Source organism: Balaenoptera borealis (genome assembly GCF_965194805.1).
Source record: "Balaenoptera borealis genome assembly, chromosome: 6".
In the NCBI taxonomy this organism is placed as follows: Eukaryota; Metazoa; Chordata; class Mammalia; order Artiodactyla; family Balaenopteridae; genus Balaenoptera; species Balaenoptera borealis.
In genome coordinates, this window is record NC_138863.1 from 53,640,869 (window position 1) to 53,661,101 (window position 20,233).

At 39.1% G+C, this 20,233-nt stretch overlaps 1 protein-coding gene and 1 pseudogene across 3 annotated transcripts in view; one reads left to right on the plus strand and one right to left on the minus strand.

Moving 5' to 3' along the window:
* The window catches only part of CWC22 (CWC22 spliceosome associated protein homolog), a 63,466-nt gene that overhangs the window by 8,278 nt on the left and 34,955 nt on the right, over positions 1-20,233 (plus strand). The window contains exons 1-4 of one of the 2 annotated variants that reach the window (XM_082397517.1): positions 12,533-12,671; positions 13,436-13,575; positions 18,672-18,739; positions 20,091-20,201. In XM_082397517.1, the coding sequence (XP_082253643.1) occupies positions 13,549-13,575; positions 18,672-18,739; positions 20,091-20,201 (206 nt within the window). In that variant the 5' untranslated portion in view covers positions 12,533-12,671; positions 13,436-13,548. Of the gene's footprint in view, positions 1-12,532; positions 12,672-13,435; positions 13,576-18,671; positions 18,740-20,090; positions 20,202-20,233 lie in introns of those variants that run through there. The other variant, XM_082397516.1, reaches the window with a different exon arrangement.
* Positions 27-12,458, minus strand: LOC309631306 (zinc finger protein 821 pseudogene; annotated as a pseudogene). The gene has a single exon. The product of its transcript is annotated as a zinc finger protein 821 pseudogene (transcript).

Sequence of the window (20,233 nt, forward strand, 5' to 3'; positions counted from 1 at the left end):
GATATTTAAAGGATCTTTTTACCCTACAGGTTAGTAGTATGCATATGTTTTTAGAGGCAAGTTGGGCAAGTTCTTGTAGCCAAGAGATGAAGACCTTGTGAGAAATTTTGTTAGAGAGGTCAAAACCAACTTGCCTTCTTCTAAAATGAAACGAGGAGTATCTTATTATGGGATCTTCCCTAAATGGAGCCTTCCGCCTACTTTCTCCTGTATACAATGGCAGAGAGAATGGGAAGATTTGATTTTATCTCCTATTAACTGAGAAAGCAAAATCAGTGGGATTTGATGACTGACTGGGAGTGAGGAAAAGGAAACTGTCACTTGGCTAGCTTTACACGTACTATCTTAGAGGAAGTGCTGGTTTGAGGAGAGGAGGAAATGAGTTCCAGTTTGGACTGCCCTAGTTCAGAGGGCCTTTGGGACATCCACATGGAGGTTTCTGTAGGCATTTGGCGATAAAGATTTGGAACACTGTAGAAAAGATTGGGCTGGAATAAAGTCATTCTTATGAATATGAGTTGAAGATGTGAGGGTGGAGATGGTCTTCCAGAGAGAATATGGAGAAAGAAAAGATAAGCACTATTCATTTGCTCATTTAACAAATATTGAGAGACTTCTATTTTGGGATTACAGCAATGAACAAAACAGATAAAAATCCATGAGCAAAGATTAAACTCTGTGGGATAGTAAAATGTTAGAGGGGTGGACAGAAGAAGAGACAAGAGCAACACCTGATGAACTTGGCACCCCTTAAGTTGAGAAGTGAGAACTTCAAGAAGGGGGTTAGCAGTACCAAGTGCTAGAAACAACGTCATAAAATAAGGAAGTGGCCCCTGGATTTAGCAACAAGGAGGTCATTATGTAACCTTGACAAGTACTATGTAATAGTGGGAGTGGAAAACCAAATTGTGGTGCATTAGAGGGCTTAATGGGAGATTAAGAATTAGCGGCAGCCAGTGTGGACTCATCTACCAAAAAAAACCTGGTTGTGTAGAGAAAGAGACTGGAAGTAGAAAGGGTGTAGGATCCAGGGAATTTGCCCCATAAATGACATAGTTTATATTTAAATGAATCTGTAAAGAAGTTCAACATATAGAATTTTTCTTTAAAACCAACTCATGTTGAAATGAATACTATAAATCAAGAAATAGCTGATAAAAAAAAAAAAAGAAATAGCTGATAGAAATTTGGAAACAAACAGAAATTGACAACTTCCCTGCTCTCATAGAGCCTGCATTCTGGTGAAAAGGAGCACATTACAGGATGAATCTTCCTATGTAACAACAAAAGAATGCTACTTAAAAAATGTTTAAGTGGCATATCCAAATGATCATATCACTTTAATTTCTTTGATAACTTAAATGCAGACTAATTTGGACTGGTTTCATCGTGTAGGAAATGAATGGGGGGTTAATACCTCCTCCCAGTTTATAATGAGTAATTTTCGGTATGAATATTGGTGTCACTGATTCCTTAAAATGATAAGAACTTTTAGATTTTTGTCAGTTTTTTTACTCATCTGAGTCTTACTGTCTTAAGATGTCCCCAAGTTGGTCCTGTCTCCCCTACATAGGGTCAGAGACCAAAGGTTTTTATATTGTTTATTCCTCATCACTTAAAAACGCAAACAATATCCAATACTGTCTGCACAGTTTTTAACCCTGTACTTCAACATGGTAACCTTCAGTTATTCAAATGGTTATGCATCAGAGTGCACATCTGATGTACAATGGTGTACCAGCAAGCAAACAGGGAGGGCAGGTCTGCAGTTCTTTATTTGTAATTCTGATTTGACATTCAGAATTCTGTTCAGATTTTAGAGAATAAATACAGTGCAGATGTATTTATTAAGTTGTTCCCCTTTGGGGATCCAGCGTAACATCCTCTAATCAAAGACATGTAATATTTCCACAGTGCAGCAAGTGAAGAATCACATTAAGTCTCAAGTTAGTGCATGTCAGATTTTGCTGCCAAATGAGTTCACCACAAGCTAAAGAAAAATCTGAATTTCAAGGCTTTTCAGATTTCAGAATTGCAGATAAGGGATTGTCACCCTGGTGACTTTTCCTAAAAAGTTTTGGCCCGTTTATTTTCTTGAAATTGTGAACCTGTGCTGAATTCAAATTACAGTATCGTTTTTTTCTTATGTGGCATATCATGGGGCAAATTTCTCACTAATATGTATATATCCAAAAAAACAGCAAGAAAAAATAAGGAAGCAGTTTTCTTAAACAATGGAGTTTTCCTTCAGTACAGATAGGGAAAAGCCATAGCAATTTTGTCATTAATGCTTGAGAACTGTGGCCAGGGAATTCCCTGGCGGTCCAGTGGTTAGGACTCTGCACTTTCACTGTGGAGGGCGTGGGTTCAATCCCTGGTCAGGAAACTAAGATCCCACAAGCCATGCTGTGCGGCCAAAAAAAAAACCCAAAAAACAAAGAACTGTGGCCCATCTGTTACTCCTATCTGTTCCCTGAACAGGAAAATCACTATTTGGAAGGGTCAGGGGCTTGGGTCCTATTTGTTTTTCCCAAGGATACCATCACCTTTTTGTATTAAGAACAGATGTAAACTAGCTTTTATTTTGAATACTATTTAATATTCCATTTTCCCCACTGGGCAGCTAAAGTTTGTTTTTAACTCTGTTATAATGTTTGGAGTTTGCCACACCTACTGTTACTATTTAGAATGCAGAAGAGCAAACTAAAGGAAATCCACTTCTTTGACTTTTTCTTAAATTTATTTTTGGCTGCAGTAGGTCTTCGTTACTGCGCATGGGCTTTCTCTAGTTGTGGCGAGTGGGGGCTACTCTTTGTTGTGGTGCGTGGGCTTCTCATTGCAGTGGCTTCTCTTATTGCGCAACACGGGCTCTAGGTGCACAGGCTTCAGTAGTTGTGGCTCGCGGGCTCTAGAGCGCAGGCTCAGTAGTTGTGGCACACGGGCTTAGTTGCTACGAGGCATGTGGGATCTTCCTGGACCAGGGCTCGAACCCGTGTCCCCTGCACTGGCAGGCAGATTCTTAACCACTGCGCCACCAGGGAAGTCCTTCTTTGACTTCTTTTAACAATTTTAGGACAGTATGCTTCCACAAGTTCCTCCAGCATGGTTTGAGGACACCTAAGGGACAATGATAGATGTGTTATACTAAAATGATTGAGAAAGCATTGCATTTCAGCCATTAGTTGAATATTTTCTCATTTTCTGAATTTTTGAGATAACTGTGGAATTTATAATTTCATAGTTTCCAGTTAACAGTCTAAAGCACTTCTTACAAATCTTATTGAATATTTTGCTCTCTGATGCTTGCTGAAACTACATCTCCCTATTATAAAATATCCTCCTTGCTCAGGAGAGCAGGTGTGGTTTTGCTGAGTTGCTTACTTGTGACAAGGAGAGAGAAATTTAATAATTCATCATAAAATCCACACAGCAATGCTAAGAAGAGCAGTGAGAGCTGTAAACTCTAGATAAATCGCTCTCATTGCAGGAATTTCCAGTTAGTCTAAGTATCAAGCATGCACATGTTGAACTCCCCTTATTTCCCTACAGGCATATTCTTTATAAATCTGGATGATGATAGTACTTCATGCATGTTTTGTTAGAACTGCGGTAGCAGTCTGCAGTATTATCAATTTCACACTTAAGTTTTGGGAGGTAGAAATGTAACAGGTTGTACTTGATTGCCAGAAAAATGTTTGATGATGATGGTTAAAGGGTAGAAAGGTGAAAGATGACACCGATCAGAAAGAAGAGTCATTAAATTTAAATGGATGAGATAATTTGAAATAAAAAGCATTAAAAATTGCCCTGTGTCTGTGTGTAGGTAGGTTGAGAAGAGAAACCAGGTTTAAGACCCAAGAGGGATAGTCAAGGAAAATACTAGGTCTTGCACAATAGAGTCAAGTGATTTATTTTTTCATATTGTACCTGGTCACAGTGAATTCTAGGTATGTAAATTAAATAAGGGAATCCTTAAAATTATTCATGTTTAAAAAGAAGTAGTGCCTCATTATATTAACATCAAAACCTTTACTATCTGGAACTTTAGAAGAATGGATCAGTTTAGAATAGAAAAATTTTCTGGATAATAGAGATCATATCTGTTTACATTTTATAATTTACCAATTTGGCATCAGTTTATTAATGTTGGCATTTTCATTGAGATGCAATATCAGATGGTTTTAGCATCAGATAAACTTTTTTGAATTTTAATGCTGTTTACTAACTGTGATTTACTTGTACACGTTGCTTCAACTCTCTGTACCTCAATTCTCTCACTGAAAAATAAGACTTAAAACATCACAAAAGCAGGGTAATCATGAAGGTTGAATTAAGAATATATAAATGAAGTGCCTGGCATAGTGTCTTTGTGGCTATAATAATGTATTATTATTTGTTATTGTTGCTGTTGTTACCTTACTCTAAATTACATGTTTCTGACTTTTAACAGAGGAAATGTAATTTGTTCATCTCTGGATATCTCAGAAACATCACTGTAATGTGCTATAGAATCTGTTAGTGTGGATGGCAAATTCGTTTGTTGGGAGCTGCTGTATACATTGGCATTTCTTCCATTGGCTGGTTTTGAACGGTGTTGGGCCGCCTGCGTACACCATTGCACCATTCCTATCAGCTTTGGGACACTGATCATCATATTATTTTAAGTATTTATTTATTTATTTATTTTATTTATTTGGCTGCACCGGGTCTTAGTTGCAGCACGCAGGATCTTCATTGCGGCATGCGGGCTCTTAGTTGTGGCATGTGGGATCTAGTTCCCCAACCAGGGATTGAACCCAGGCCCTCTGCATTGGGAACACGGAGTCTTAACCGCTGGACCACCAGGGCAGTCCCATCATCGTATTATTTTAAAATGACTTGTCTCATTGGAGAACTGTAATATAGTTGAGGAAAATGCTATTTTAAAGTTTGTATATTATTGGCACTAAAGCTTAAACTATCTCCTTTATTATCGATTTGGGCACACTATATAGGTAACAGCTGATTTTGAAATGAGTCTTATTTCGGGTGCATGCTAAGATAAGTTCTCTTGGGTAGAAAATATGTATCTAAGGATTTAAGTAATCCTGAGAGTCCAGATCCCACCCTCTTCTCATTCTTCTACCCAGAAAACCATGATGTGAATATAATAATTGTCAGCAAGTTCACAGTCTTACTGGACTAGAAAGTGTTCTCTTCCATTATTTTGTCTCCCATGAAGAGAAAAGACCTTCAGTCCATCTCCTTTTTTAGAAGAAAGGCTCCATAGAGGAGTTAGTGCTGAATTCAAGTTAGCATGAGTCCTGCCATATAAACACATCCCATTTTAGAGTAGGGCAAATTGTTCAACTTCGGATCTAAGCAAGGTCTACGTATTACATATGGTAAGTCTGTTAGGCCTCTTTTATTCTGTAACAGCTGTGCCATTCGTTTCTTTTTTTGGTCCCCCATGCTATTGAATTGTTGGAGAAAGTGCTTCAGTTGTCTTGTATGTTAAAGCCCATCAATGAAAAATCCCCAGTAACGTACCTAGTAGTCATCAGATGGTCTTGGCAGGAATTTGTAGACTAGAGAAAATTTGTAAACTAAAGAGTTGCTGGAACAGTAAGTGGTTGTATCTTTAGAACACGCGAGTCCATGCGGACACCATTTTGTGTGGGTCAGATGGGTCTGGACTAACTAGAAATAAGAATTTGACCCTAAATAATCCATGTTGTATATCATGACTTAGATTGGTTTAATTTTTCTCTTTTGAAAATTAGTGGAAATCCATTTTACTAATTGTGGTTTCTGTGTCAGTTGTCAATTCTTGGCTGTCATCAAGGCTCTTTTTTTGTTTTGTTTTTTTCATTTTATTACTACCCCTTCTGGTTACTCAGCCTAAGCTGAAGGATAGACCATTATCTTCTGGAGATGTGATCAATCCCTATCTGCACTGTTATTCAGTGGGTCATGATTGTATATCAAGTTTGTGATGGTAGTAGTATCTCTAGTGCCAGGTTTTTCTTGTTGTTTATGTAAAATGATCATTTGGCATCATAGTAGCTGCAGAGCAGCATTTAAGACTCTGGAGATCACACATTGATGATTGCAACATAGACAAACTCTAGGATGAGCATTATTATATTATCCCTTATTTCCCATAATCTGAATCTGCCATGGAAAATAACCAAACAACTCTTCCCATTAATTTGGATATGAGTTTTTTTTTAACTTTGACAGTATCTGAAGAATTAATTAGTATCCTATCTGGAGATTGTCAAAAACAAGGATCTTGGGAGTACCATGACTAAAAGGCCCCAGCGTCTGCTAATTATTTAGAATTGTGTTGTTCAGTATGGTAACCAGTAGCCACATGTGGCTATTCATGTTTAAATATAAACTTAATTAAAATCAAATAAAATTAATTTTCTCAGTCCCACTAGGTACATTTGAAGTGCTCAGTAGCCACACATGGGCAGTGACTATTGTATTGGTATGGTGGCTGCTGACAGGGCAGAATATGAACCTTTCCGTCAGTGCAGAAAGTTCTGTTATACAGTGCTGATTTAGAAGTGTCAGCCAGCAGAGAGGGAAAAGAACAACCAAGAGGATCACGGACAAAAATATGCAAAGAAGTGCATGGCAGTCACTGCTGTCTAGCATCAGGGGAAGGAGGCCCTTGTTCTGTCTTCAGGGTTTTCTCCTTCAGGATCAGAAAAGTCCTGGAAATCAGTCACAGGTGATGATGGCAGCAGTATCCATCAGCATATTCCCTGAAAAAAGTAAAGAGTACTAGGTAGAGGCTTTTACTTGGATTCTTTTGAGGTTCCTTCTGGACGATTCAATTCCTGAGGCTCATTCATAGAGGAGTGAATGTAAGGAACGAGCAAAAACTATTAATTTATATAACAACATTATTAGAGGAGAGAGGAATCCTTTATTGAGGTATAATACAGTATCATCCTGGGAGTAAGAACAAATTATGGATAGTAAGGACATTGACAGTTGTCTAGGCTTTTAATTTTTACATAAAGTATGTTCTAGATCTCACCAGTTAACAAGCATATTTAAGCCTACAGGCAAAATAAAATTTATAGAGTTTATTTCAGTCTATGTATATGAATTTTTTTTAACTTGAGAAGTACATAATCATTGAAACATTTATTGTTATCAGATACATATCTCGTTTATATAGGAAGGCTGAACTCAATGCAGGTTTTTTTCCTCTTTTCCTTTCTCAATTTTTCATGTTTTGTTTTCATTTTAAGGATAATAAAAGTGTTTTATGAACATATTTTATCATCTGGATGACTGCATTTCGGTGCTTAAATTTGTGTTTGTGATCATGTTATAGTAGATAGTGTTACTTTAATTATCATGGCTGATTTTTTTTTTTTTGGGTCTGCATTGGGTCTTCATAGCTGCGCCCCAGCTTTCTCTAGTTGTGGCGAGCGGGGGCTACGCTTTGTTGCGGTGCACGGGCTTCTCATTGCGGTGGCTTCTCTTGTTGTGGAGCACAGGCTCTAGGCACGCAGGCTCAGCAGTTGCAGCACGCGGGCTCAGTAGTTGTGGCTCACGGGCTCTAGAGCACAGGCTCAGTAGTTGTGGCACACGGGCTTAGTTGCTCCGAGGCATGTGGGATCTTCCCAGACCAGGGATCGAACCCGTGTCCCCTGCATCGGCAGGCAGATTCTCAACCACTGCGCCACCAGGGAAGTCCCATGGCTGATATCTTAAGCTCCAGAAAACCTGCGCTGTGGCCGTCAGTGCATTACGAGTGAGAATTTTCTCCCTATAAATTGTGCCCAGAATTTCTCAGATTTAAAAGCACTGATACTGATTTTTTTTTTACACGCATGTATGTGCTTCTTACCAGTGAGTTAAGGAGTAATATTTGGAATTTATGTTTCCCTTTCCAAATGATTTATGACTAAGTTCTTCATTATAAAGTAGGTAAGCTGTGGAGTCTCTCTATATTTTACCTTAAGTGGCTCATGGTTTAAGACAAATTGAGAACCAGTTTCTCATCCAGAATTTGAAAGCTGAGCAGTCTTGAGGAAGAGTTAAATGTTGGAATTACCTTGGGGATGCTTTCATAAAACCAGCGTGCCTAGGTATTCCCCCCACCCCCACATACGTATCTTCTGCTGTAGTAAGTCAGGTGGGCCCCAATAGATGTACAGGTAATTTTCTGATCATGCAAGTTTTCTTATTTCAAATTATTTTTAATTTATTAATTAATTTATTAATTAATAAATAAATTTATTGATTTGATTTATTATTTAATTATTTAAATAGTGACTTAGGGATCAGGTTTTACAATATTAAGTAATGATCTGAAACTGGCGTGTGTGAAAAAAGCCCAACCAGCCACTTTGCTTTATTAGTAGCTTAGTGCTTTGCTTATCATTATAGATTTACTTTTTATAAGCAGAACATAAGCTCCATGTGGGCAGGGGATTTTGTTATGGTTGTTCATTGCTGTCTGCCCAGTTCCTAGAAAAATGCCTGGCAAAATAATACAAGTGCAATAAATATTTGTTGTTGTTGAACAAGTGTATGTATAAATAATACTAGGTGGTAAGGATATGCTAGAATATAACAATTGTGCTAGTAGAAGTAAAAAACAAAAATACCATTGCCTTTGAGCAAAAGTTAGTTGAGTAAAATTCTGAGTTTTATAGCTCTGTACATTTATAGCCATAAAAACAGGATCTTTGAAAAGAATCATGTGATTTGTGTATGGCACATACACATTGTGTAAGTCATCTTGAGGCAACTGGGGCATAAAATCCATCCAAGACAAGGTTGTGCCTTCAGGGTTGTATCACCTGAGGTGAGGGAGGAGTAGCTTCTGTTTTTTAATTAGAAATGTTTGTGCATTAATATTTGATATAATTAGTAGAGTTAGATTTAGGTTTGCCATCTTATTTTATTTCATTTTGTCCCCTTTGTTTTTTGTTCTTCTGTTCCTTCTCTCCTGCCTTTATAAGTTAAATATTTTTTAAAATTCAATTTTAACTTGTCTGTAGACTTTTTAGCTATATTTATTTATGTTATTTTTTTGGTCATTGCTCTAGAGAACACATTATATAGCCTTAACTTTTCACAGGCCTCTTAGAGTTCGTATTGTTCTGCTTCAGAAAAAAATACAGAAACCTTGCCTCATGTAGGTCCATTTTAGTCCATATATATCCCATCTGCATACACTATACCCTCTCTAGACATTGTAGTTTTTGCTTTAAAACAAACCTGTGTATTTTAGATAAAGGAAAAGGTTGTCATTTATATTTCTCGAGAAAGTTACCATTTCCAGTGTTATTCATTCCTTTTTGAAAATCCAGACTTCCATCTCATATCATTTCCGATAAGCCTGAGGAGCTTCCTTTAGGATTTCTTATAGTGCAGGTCTGCTGGTGATACATTCTCTTAGTTTCTCTTCGTTGTTTTTGTTTGCTTTGTTCAATCAGTAAATGTCTTTATTTCATTTTCATTCTTAAGATTATTTTTGCTGGAATTCTAGATTAATTCAGTTTCTTACTCTTTCAGCACTTTAAAAATTATTCTGCTGTCTTCTGGTCTCCTTAGTTTCTGATAAGAAGTCATCAGTAATTTGAATTATTTCCTTTTACATAATATGTTGTTTTTTTTCCTCTTGCTGCTTTCAGGATTTTCTCTTTATCTTTGATTTTCAGCAACATTGTTTCACACATACATCAAACAGGCCAAAAAAAATAAATAACAACTTCATAGATGAAAAAAGGAAAAAAAAGAAACCTTTTATCTTTGGCCTTTTTAACCATCTCATACAAACGAACTTCTTACAGTACAGCTAAGTGCATACACAAAAAGGTTACTGGAATGCTCGGAATAAGATTTTTTGTTGTGGTGGTTTTTGTTTTTTTTACAAGGTTTTTTTTCTCCTTTGAGATTATAATGAACATGGTCACACCACAAGTAAAGTCAGAAGTAAGAGAGAGAACGCTCTGAAGGCTGGTTTGGTCATCCGAGATCATTAAAAATGGCTGACCCCCTAACAATATGTTCAAAAATATAAAATGTAAATAAAAAATACAAATTTTCCTTTTTAAGTACTTTAAGAAAAAAGTCAGGGCCTTGGAAGTTTTGGTTCTTTTTTCTCCCCTGTTGCAAATTCGCATTGTGGTTGATTACTGACTACTATATATGACTATGTGTGTAAGTGTGGTTTTCTTTACGTGTATCCTGCCGGGGATTCTCCAAGCTTTGTGAATCTGTGAATTTGTGCCTTTCATCAAATTTGGGGAAATTTTGGCTGTAATTTCCTGAAATATTTTTTCTATCCCATTCTTTCTCTCTTTCCTTCTTGGACTTTAATTACACATGCACTAGGTCTTTTGATAATTGTCCCACATGTCCCTGATACTGTTCATTAAAATTTTTTATCTGTTCTTTAGATTGGATAATTTCTAATGATCTTACATCAAGCTTTCTGACTTTATCTCCATTTTGAATTTTTTGCTTCATATATTTTTCAGTTCTAGGATTTCAGTTTGGTTCATTTTTTGTTTTGTGTTTGTTTGGGGTTTTTTCCTGAAATTTTCTATATTTTTATTCCTTGCAAGCATGTTTTCCTTTGCACTTTTGAGTATGCTTTAAAAACCTCGTATACTAGTTTCAGCATTTGGGTTGGTGTCTCAGTGTTGGTTTCCTTTGTCTTTTTTCTTAAGATTGGGCCACAGCTTTCTGATAAGTTGAGTTATTTTTTAATTGTATCCTGGACATTTTACTATTATGTTAAGGCTTTGGATTCTGGTACATTCCTCTGAGGAATGGTGACCCTTCAGGCAATTAATTTGATTAGGCTTAAATTGCAAATTCTGTCTCTTAAGCAGTTGTTCACATCTCATCAGTTCAGTCCTGTGATCCTGAGTAGGACACTATTTTTTTTTTTTTTTTAAAGATAAAATTAATTTATTTGCCCTCGCAACTCCGTGGGGTGGGCGTGGGCCAGGGCCACACTGGGGCCCCAGAGTCCTGTGCACATGCCCTGCAGCAGTGGGCTGGGGAATCGTGTCCGGAGTGCCTGCTCCCTCATCCAGAGCTGCCTTGAGCTGGGTCCCTCCTGACCCCATCATCCTGCTCCCATACGCAAGGGGTACACAGGTCCACCTGCAACAAACTGGGGCCTGCCTCCGGCAGCAAGGAGAGGACCCTGGGGACGGCTGAGTGGGAAGGCAGGCAGGAGGGTGTGGTTCAGTGCAGAGAGCTGCTATCCTGCTCTTCAAAGGCCATCTTGCCCAGGAGCTGGCTGTCCAACTCCACCCCACTCACAGGTAGCTGGAAGAAGTTCATTTCGGCTGCTAAGGCTGCCATGGCAGAAGGGTCCTGGCCAAACTGAGCTCGCAACATCATGTCCATTTTCTCCAGCCTCCTCTTAAGCCGCTTGGCCTCCCGCTCCCGGATGAGCCGGGCCTGCCGCTTCTCCGGGGTTTCATCGGCCCGCTTCAGCCTCATGGCCTCCCGATCTCGCTGCAGCCGGCATGCCCGCTGCTCGTCTGTCTCCTGCATGCGCTGCAGGCGCTTGGCTTCTCAGTCCCTCATGCGCCTTACCTCCCGCTCCTCGGGGGTCTCATTGTCCCGCCGGCTCTTCTTGGCTGTGCGCTCTCGTTCCAGCCGCTGCAGCCGGACTTCCAAAGAGGCTCGTTCTGTCGACGCAGGGCCCCACTTGCGTACACTGGGGGTTTGGGCTTCTAGCAGTTTCCGGTAGGCAGCACAGTTGTTGCACACAAGCAGAATTCCAGCAGGGTACACTGGAGGACTAAAGGCAGTGCCCTTCCCCTCAGCACTGGAGGGGCCCTCACTGTGGGCTGGAGGTAGGGATTCCATATTAAGGACTTCAGAAATTTCTCACTGTTGAACGTGACATGGCTAGTAAAACGGGCTCCACACACAGCACAGTTAGACCGCTGGTCCTCCGAGTGGATTAGGAGGTGGCGACCCAGTGACCCAGGGGAGCTAAGGGCCCGGCCACAGACAGGACACATGTAGCTCTTGGCGCTCACCACTGCTGCAGTGTGCTGGTACACATGCGCAATCAGCTGTCCCCGACTCCCACAGTCTAGCTGGCAGAGGGGACACTGGCAGAGTCCAAGTAAGGGGTCAGAATTCAAATTCTCCGTGACCTCATGCTCTACCACATTGTTCCCACCAACAGGCTGTTCTGCATTTTCTAACTTTTTCCACTTTGACCACCCCTCCGTCTTCCTCTGATGTGTGGGAAGAGACTTCATCTTGTGTGGTCTCCTCTTCATCACACTCACTGTCACTGCTACTGGAGTCCTGATCTCTTAGTTGTTGGATAGCTTGTCGCTGACTGCCAAGGTCTCCAGGAAAATCAGTTTTCATCATCGCCTGGCGGGCTTGCTCTTCTAGCCCAGCAAATACTTGATCCCAGTGGACTTTATTTGGATTTGTCTGTTTCCGACGGGACATGTTTCCCTGATCCAAGAGCTCTGGCTTTTCCCAGTTTCACGACTGGATGTTACTACCTCCTTGCAAGGTGCTGACCAAAGAAGAAAGAAACCGCAAATGGCAAAGACAGGCCTCCACAGGAAGTGGCAAAGGAAGCAGCTTTCAGGCAGCCTTCTATCATATCTCCAGCTCTGGTGCAGTTCCCACGGAGCAAAGTAAACTCACCTGAATCCCAGGTATCCGGCGCCTCGGCGCTCCGCGGCGCTCCGGGTCCCTGGGCCCCGCCTCCGGACAGACGGACCGCCGGACAGTGGGCCCTGGGCCGCAGCTCGGGCCGGCTGGGCCGGGGCTCTCCGGGACTGCGCCCCGGTGGGCAGAGGGCAGCTCCGGAGGACACTATTTAGTACATGTATTGGTTCAGCGGTGGTCAGAGATTTGGGAGAGTATATCTAGCCCGTGGGGCTTCCTTTCTTTGGCTCTCTCCACTTTGGGAGTCCCTGAGCAATGATGTGCTTTAGATTGCAGTTATATTTTATAGATTGACAAGTTAATCTGGTGTATATTATTTTTACTAACCTAGATAGCATGCTAACCATTGTAATGGAAACTTTTCTTGACTTAGTGATTTGTGTACATCCCCATCTGCATTAGCACCTTATATTTCCATGTGGTGTATATTTCTGAATTACTACAAGAACACTGGCTATTTCATTCTTAGTTTAAATCGAAACATTGGATGTTTTGTATTAGAATACTTTATGGTGTTTAATAAGCCTTTGTTATTGCTCTTTTGTTCAGTCTTTTCTACTAATACATGTTTTTTATACATTGTTAAATGGAACTATTTAAAGAGTTTTTGAACTTACATTTAATTATTGATTATATCTTTGCCTATTAAGAAAAATAAGGTGGTCAAATGTCCATTGTGTGGAAATAATATGTTGTTATTTTACACACATTTTATAAGTGTTAACAAAGGTTTGTTTGGCATATTTTATAGGTGTCATTTGCAGACAGTAAAACTAAACTGTCAAGGAATTCATACCGTTCGGTACTTGTTATTTGGACCAGCTTAAGGAGTCTTTGACATATCAGATCAACTGGCAACAGAAAATGAAAAGTAGCGTGGCACAAATAAAGGTAAGTGTTTGAAACTTATAATAAAGAACATAAACTTGTAGTCAGTTATCTACCCTTTAAACAAAAATGCATTTATATAATTAGGACATTAGAACCAGACAGTAGAATTGCGTCATACACACATTTAACTTAACACAATTTCAAATGTAGATACTTGGCCAGATGTGCAAGTGGGCAGTTGAGAGAATATACAGGGTGTGTGTGTGTGTGAATCAAGAAAGTGCATGTGAGTGAGCACAGGCAAAAGAAATACAGCGGGAAATTCCACCATTCTTCTCAAAGAGCATTCTTTCCTGCTTGAGCATGAAATGGAAGATGAGTATCTTCTTCCTCAGTTGGTCACAGTTCCTACATGTCTGTCTACAAGTGAACCTCTTGTTGCATATTGCATATGCATAAGTGAGCTCCTTATTCTGTGCTGTACTTTACTTTAGACATTTTACATTTATTTATTCATCAGATATTCACTGAATTCTTACTATGTCCCAGTGATTATTCTAAGCACTTTGGGTAAAATGGTGAATAAAACAGGAATCTTACAGGGTTTGCATTCTAGTGGGGGAGAAAGAAAAATCATAAACTTAAATATGTAAGTGAATTATATAGTATATTAGAGTATTAAATGCTAGACTTGCACTATGGAGAAAACAAGTAGGGTAAGGTTGATGAGTAGCGTTGGAATGATGTAATTTTTCATAGGGAGGGCCCAGTGAAAAGGGGCCTTTTTGAGCACACACTTGAAGGAGATGAGGGAGTTAGCCACATAGATGTCTGGGAGAAGAGTGTGCCAAGCAGAGGGCACAACAGAGGCAAAGGTGAAGAGTCTAGTGTGGCTGGAGCAGGTTCTGAGAAAAGTAGAATAGTAGAGGAGGTCAGAGCAGTCACAGGAACCAGTAACTCCATCTGCTTCAGAACTGCTCCTCTGCCTGTGAGCAGACTTGGCAGGAAAGCAAACCACTCTACTTCCTTTTCTTTTCAGCTGCACAGATCTGCTAGCCAATCTGTGTAGTCCACAGATCTGCTCATACAAGCAGGCACATCACTTCCTGGGTCTTGGAGTCAGTAAAGGGAAAGGTGGATTTTTTTTTTTTTTTTTTTTAATTTATCTATTTATTTATTTATTTTTGGCTGCGTTGGGTCTTCGTTTCTGTGCGAGGGCTTTCCCTAGTTGTGGCAAGCGGGGGTCACTCTTCATCGCGGTGCGCGGGCCTCTCACTATCGCGGCCTCTCTTGTTGCGGAGCACAGGCTCCAGGTGCGCAGGCTCAGTAGTTGTGGCTCACAGGCCCAGTTGCTCCGCGGCATGTGGGATCCTCCCAGACCAGGGCTCGAACCCGTGTCCCCTGCATTGACAGGCAGATTCTCAACCACTGCGCCACCAGGGAAGCCCGGAAAGGTGGATTTTTATTTGATTGTAAAGACCGGCACTTGTCCCTTCCCCTCCTCCACCACCTCTGCACCCCTAAACCTACTTTAAAGAGTGTGAGTAGATGGGAGCTCCTTAACAGCAGGCACCAGGTACCAGGCCTGGGGTGTGGTAAATGCTTAATAAACTGAATCGATATGCTTACAGGCCAAGGCAGGCTCTGCTGCCATCTCTTTGAGCTTCTTTTGAGTGTGAGAAGCCACTCTCCAGCCTCCCTCCTGGGTAGACATCCAGGCTGTGCTTGCATAGCTCCTTTGGCAGGGGGCTCACTGTCCCTGAAGCTGGCCCCATCTGTCAGTAGATACTTTCATATAGTGTTCTGAAATCCGCCTCTTTGGGACTTGTACTGATTGGTCCAATGACAGTTAATTAAACAATTAATTGTGGGCCGAGTAGGTGGCAGACTGTGTTAGGAGCTGGGGACATAAGGAGAAAGGAGAGCTTGTAAGGAACTGGCTCTCGACTGAGCCGTGTTAGGCAAGAGCACAGAGATTTAGACTCTGTAACATTTACACCAAAGGAGAAGTGTTTAGTCTTTCTCAGAATCCTCGTCCTGTTTCTCTTAGACTGTGCTTCTCCACGTTTCCCTCTTGTGGTCCTCTGGGGCATTCCCCCAGCTTAGGAAGGGATGTCCTCAATCAGCAAGCCCTTCACACTTAGTGGCTCAGCCCTCCAGCCAGTTTAGTTTGTCTCCTTCTCTCCATCTTGTTGGCTATAAGCAGGTCCACTAGCTGGTTTGGGCCCATTCTTACCTCAGGTGAAGCTCAGATCCTCTCTTGACATTCTGAGACCTCATCTGTAAGGTTCAGGAGGCTTTAGCTGAGGATCCCTTATTTTTCTATTGAGCCTTCCTGTAGCTTCCTTAGCCAGCTGGAAGCAAGCTCCCTAACTCTTCCAGCCCCTCCTCCCTCCAGCTCTTGAAGACTTGTTCCCTGAGCCTAACGGATGCTCAGAGCCTCTGAACACAGGCTGTCTGCTCCACTCACCTCCTCATATTGCTCTCTCTACATCGTCAGAGACTACAGGTGACTGCACTGTGTACCATATTTGCTTCGCTTAATGAACAATTTAGAGAATTTTTAAAGGTAATTTCAACAATATGTTACTTTCAACTACTGCTCTTAGAATCTAAACTCTGTGATAAGGGAAATAGGGAAATTAGGTTATTATTATTTGGATCACACTTCGAAATTATTTTGCACTTAGTAAAACCTACCGAAGCCCAGTTCAGGTTCCCCTTTACTCACTGTCACCCTCAGTACTCTGTACCACAGTGCTTGTTCCTACTCAAGATCTCCTGTTAGCACTGACTAGTGATTTCGTTACCTTATACCATACCATAAACTATAAACTATTTAGATATGCAATTCCAATAAAATACTTGAATGGCAGTTGTGTGTGAACATAACTATCAGTTATGCCAATCATTTTATCAGTGTGCCAGTCATTTGTTAACTTGATCATATTTACAAAATCCTGATTCACGACCTCAGTATTTTTGATTTCTCCCTCTTACCCACAACAGATACTGCGTAGACGTGTTAAAAATCATTAGCACAGAATTGAGGCCTGCTCCCTAATGTAGTTAAAATAATTGTCATGCCTTGTACAAGAAAAAGTAGACAGTGCAATTTTATTGTTCTTTCTCTCTCCCCTCCCTTCCCTCCTTCCCCTTCTCTGTCTCATATATAATCTGATGTGTTTAATTGTAGAAATCTTTATAACCGTCTCTCTCCCATAAGATCTTAAGTTCCTTGAAGGTTTTTCCTATCTTTTGTATCCGCAAGAGTGTCTAGACAGGAAGGGCTGTGTCTTATAATAAATAAGTAAATATCGTGTTTAGTGTTACCATGAATTGAATGAATCTTGTGCTCTATATTTGGTTTAGGATCTAGATGTCAAGTGTTATGGAAACCTATTATCATATATATTGAACAGTTCTATTTAATTAAGCTGCCCAGTGAAATAATTCTTAAAAGTTATACACATTGGAAACAGGATTTTAAGATGTTTGCATTCAGTGTGAAATACAGCCAGACTGGCTACTTTAAATTATAAATTTCATCACATGTTTATTCACCAACATGCATTAGTCTAATTAGTGTATGCCATTCAAAAAATGCAATACTTAAGAAGATTATATTGGCAGTTTACTTGTGATAATGTTATACTCACACTGCTGGTAATTAGATAGTCATAACATAAGAGGAAGTTGGAGCTTGTTTACATTTCTTTGCAGTATAATTTTCAATTTTTAAATGTATTTTTTTCCCATTAAGGAGGGAAGCATGTAAGTATGTGGAACAAGTTACTCATTATTTGAATTATTTTTCCTTAGATTTCAAGATTAAGATACTTTGAAAACATACTGTTTTTCCTTTCTTACAGTTCAGTTAATTAAAATTACTTTAATTCTTAAAAATAAGCTTGTCAATATGAATGTTTTTATACCAGTGGTTTAAAAAATTTACCTATTTATAAAGATAAATATTTTGGCTTCTTAACTATATTTGGACTTTTAAATTAGGATATGTTCTTAAACTGGATGGTTCATATCTCTGTCTCAGCGTGACATATCTTCAATCTCATGTTACACTGAAGTTACTTATTTGTATGTCTGTTATTTTTCAGAGGATTTGGCTTAGGAGCTATATTTTACAAGTCATATTTTTTAAATCCTTACAGCCTACCATATTGCCATACATGCCATATCAGACACTCAAATATTGTTTGCTGAAAACAAAAATGAATTTTCATAAATACATTAGAGTCAGTTTCTTCTAGCTATTTATTTTATCCAGATTTAGTAACCTGGACTAATGTTGTGGTTTCTATAAGCTAATGGAGATAAGAAAGTAAGTGCAATGTTATAAAAGACTTGGGCATAACTACAGAAGTGACCTCTTGCTAGAAAATCTCTGGCCCTTGGTCATGTTTTTCACCAAAGGAAAGCTTTGGTCTTGTTTTTCACCAGGAAAGGCCTTTATAAAAATGATGTTCTAGGGACTTCCCTGGTGGTGCAGTGGTTAAGAATCCGCCTGCCAGTGCAGGGGACACGGGTTCGAGCCCTGGTCCGCGAAGATCCCACATGCCATGGAGCAACTAAGCCCGTGTGCCACAACTACTGAACCTGCAGTCTAAAGCCTGTGAGCCACAACTACTGAAGCCCACGCACCTAGAGCCCATGCTCCACAGCAAGAGAAGCCACCGCAATGAGAAGCCCCTGCACCACAACAAAGAGTAGCCCCCGCTCACCGCAACTAGAGAAAGCCCACGCACAGCAACGAAGACCCAACGCAGCCAAAAATAAATAAATAAAATAAATTAATTAAAAAAAAATGATGTTCTGTAAATTTATATCTTATTACACAGGAATAAAATATTAACTAAGTGGCATCAAAAATTAGAGAATTTTCTTCTACCTTGAGTTTTTTTGTTAAAAACAGTATTTGATCTATAATGAAAACCACAAACATCTACCTTGGATGACCTGAAAATTTTGTTTTATCTTATATACTATTTAGGTAATACAAATTATTCTTATGGTTAAAAAAATATTTTGAAATAATTTTTTAAAGCACTTCCAACTTTCCAAGATACATTTGTCATTGTCTATATGTTTTTTAACAGAATTTTTAAATGCCCCCTCCCCCTCTTTTGTTCCTTTGAAAGCATTCTTCTAGTCATGACAGACGGGAAAACTATAATTCATATCAGAGGACCTCCTCTCCAGAAGACAGGTAAACAGTTTTATGTGTTCCAAATACCATTTAAATTTTTTATAATGAGTTTAAGAAATTATCTAGCGCTTAGATTTCTAATTTTAGGGTAAACAACTTCTTTTTGATGGTTTTACAGGCAATATTATTGAGTGAGCTTGAGAACAGATCATCCTTGAATGGCTGTTCTAGGAATTTCTAGTAAATAATTCTAGATTTTATGAAATTTTTTAGGTGAAAGGGAATAATTTTAATATCTCAGATACTAAATAGAATGAAAGTTTATAAAATGGAAAGGTGAGTTGAAATCACATTATTCTGAAGTGCTTTTACTGTTAATACTATCCTTTATATTTACATAGCTCTTTCTATAAGTTTTCAAAATGTTTTTATATATATCTTACCATAATTGTGTTAAGATCAAAGATCCAGAAATATTACCATTAATGTTCATCATGCATTCATAGTAGGACTTTAGTTATTTCACTTAGTAAGCTATAACCATTAAAATAACTTATGAAAGGAGAAGCATCCTCTAAACTTTGTTTCATTTGTCTAATTCCTTATTCCCTGTGTACTTTGTTCATATTCCACTCTGCTGTCTCTAAAAACCTTTGCTTTATGGGCATCACGTTAATCACTGTGGTATGCATCTACGATCACCTCCTCCCTATATATATATATTTTTTTAAATCTCTCTACAGACATACACACATGTATGTGTGTGTGTGTATAAATTAATTGTAGATACGTATATAAAACATGGATTATGTTACTGTGTCTATCGTGTGTGTATGTGCTTAACTTCTCTTAAGGTTCTCTGATTTTATTACTTCTAAGATTCAAATAGCAGATTTATACTCTCTATCCCTGTTTGCTAATAATTTCAATCCATTCTTACAGATATCTAATAATATAATTTCAAGAATAGCAGCTGATAAAAATAGTCTTTTGTAGTAGAGTTAAACTGGTCTTTATGGAGGCCAACCAATGACACTGATGTCATTTGTTCAGTACTTTGGTAAAATGAGCCGACTCAGCAAAAGGAATCATTTGGAGGATAGCCTTTTTCATGTTAAACTATATATGATATGCAGATATATATCTTTTACTAAGGACAGTACGAATCAGGGTGTCAGGTTTGGTTAAGTGAATTCCAGGAGTTGTTTTGTTGCACACCAGCTGAAAGCTTTTATAATCATCACGACTAAATGAATAGGTGTCAACAAAATAAGCTGTTTGTTGAAATCCACTTGATAAGACTTTGTTCAGTCATAGAGTTATGTTGCCATTACCAATATATGACTTTCCTAAGTATAACATCATCATTATTTTCAACTTAAAACTTTGGTTTTCTTCTTTTATGTGTTAGATACACGGAACAAGAAAGATCCCCTCGGGATAGAGATTACTTTGATTATAGCAGGTCAGACTACGAGCATTCAAGAAGAGGACGTTCTTATGATGATAGCATGGAGTCACGGTTAGTATTGGATATTTTAACTATAGAAACAT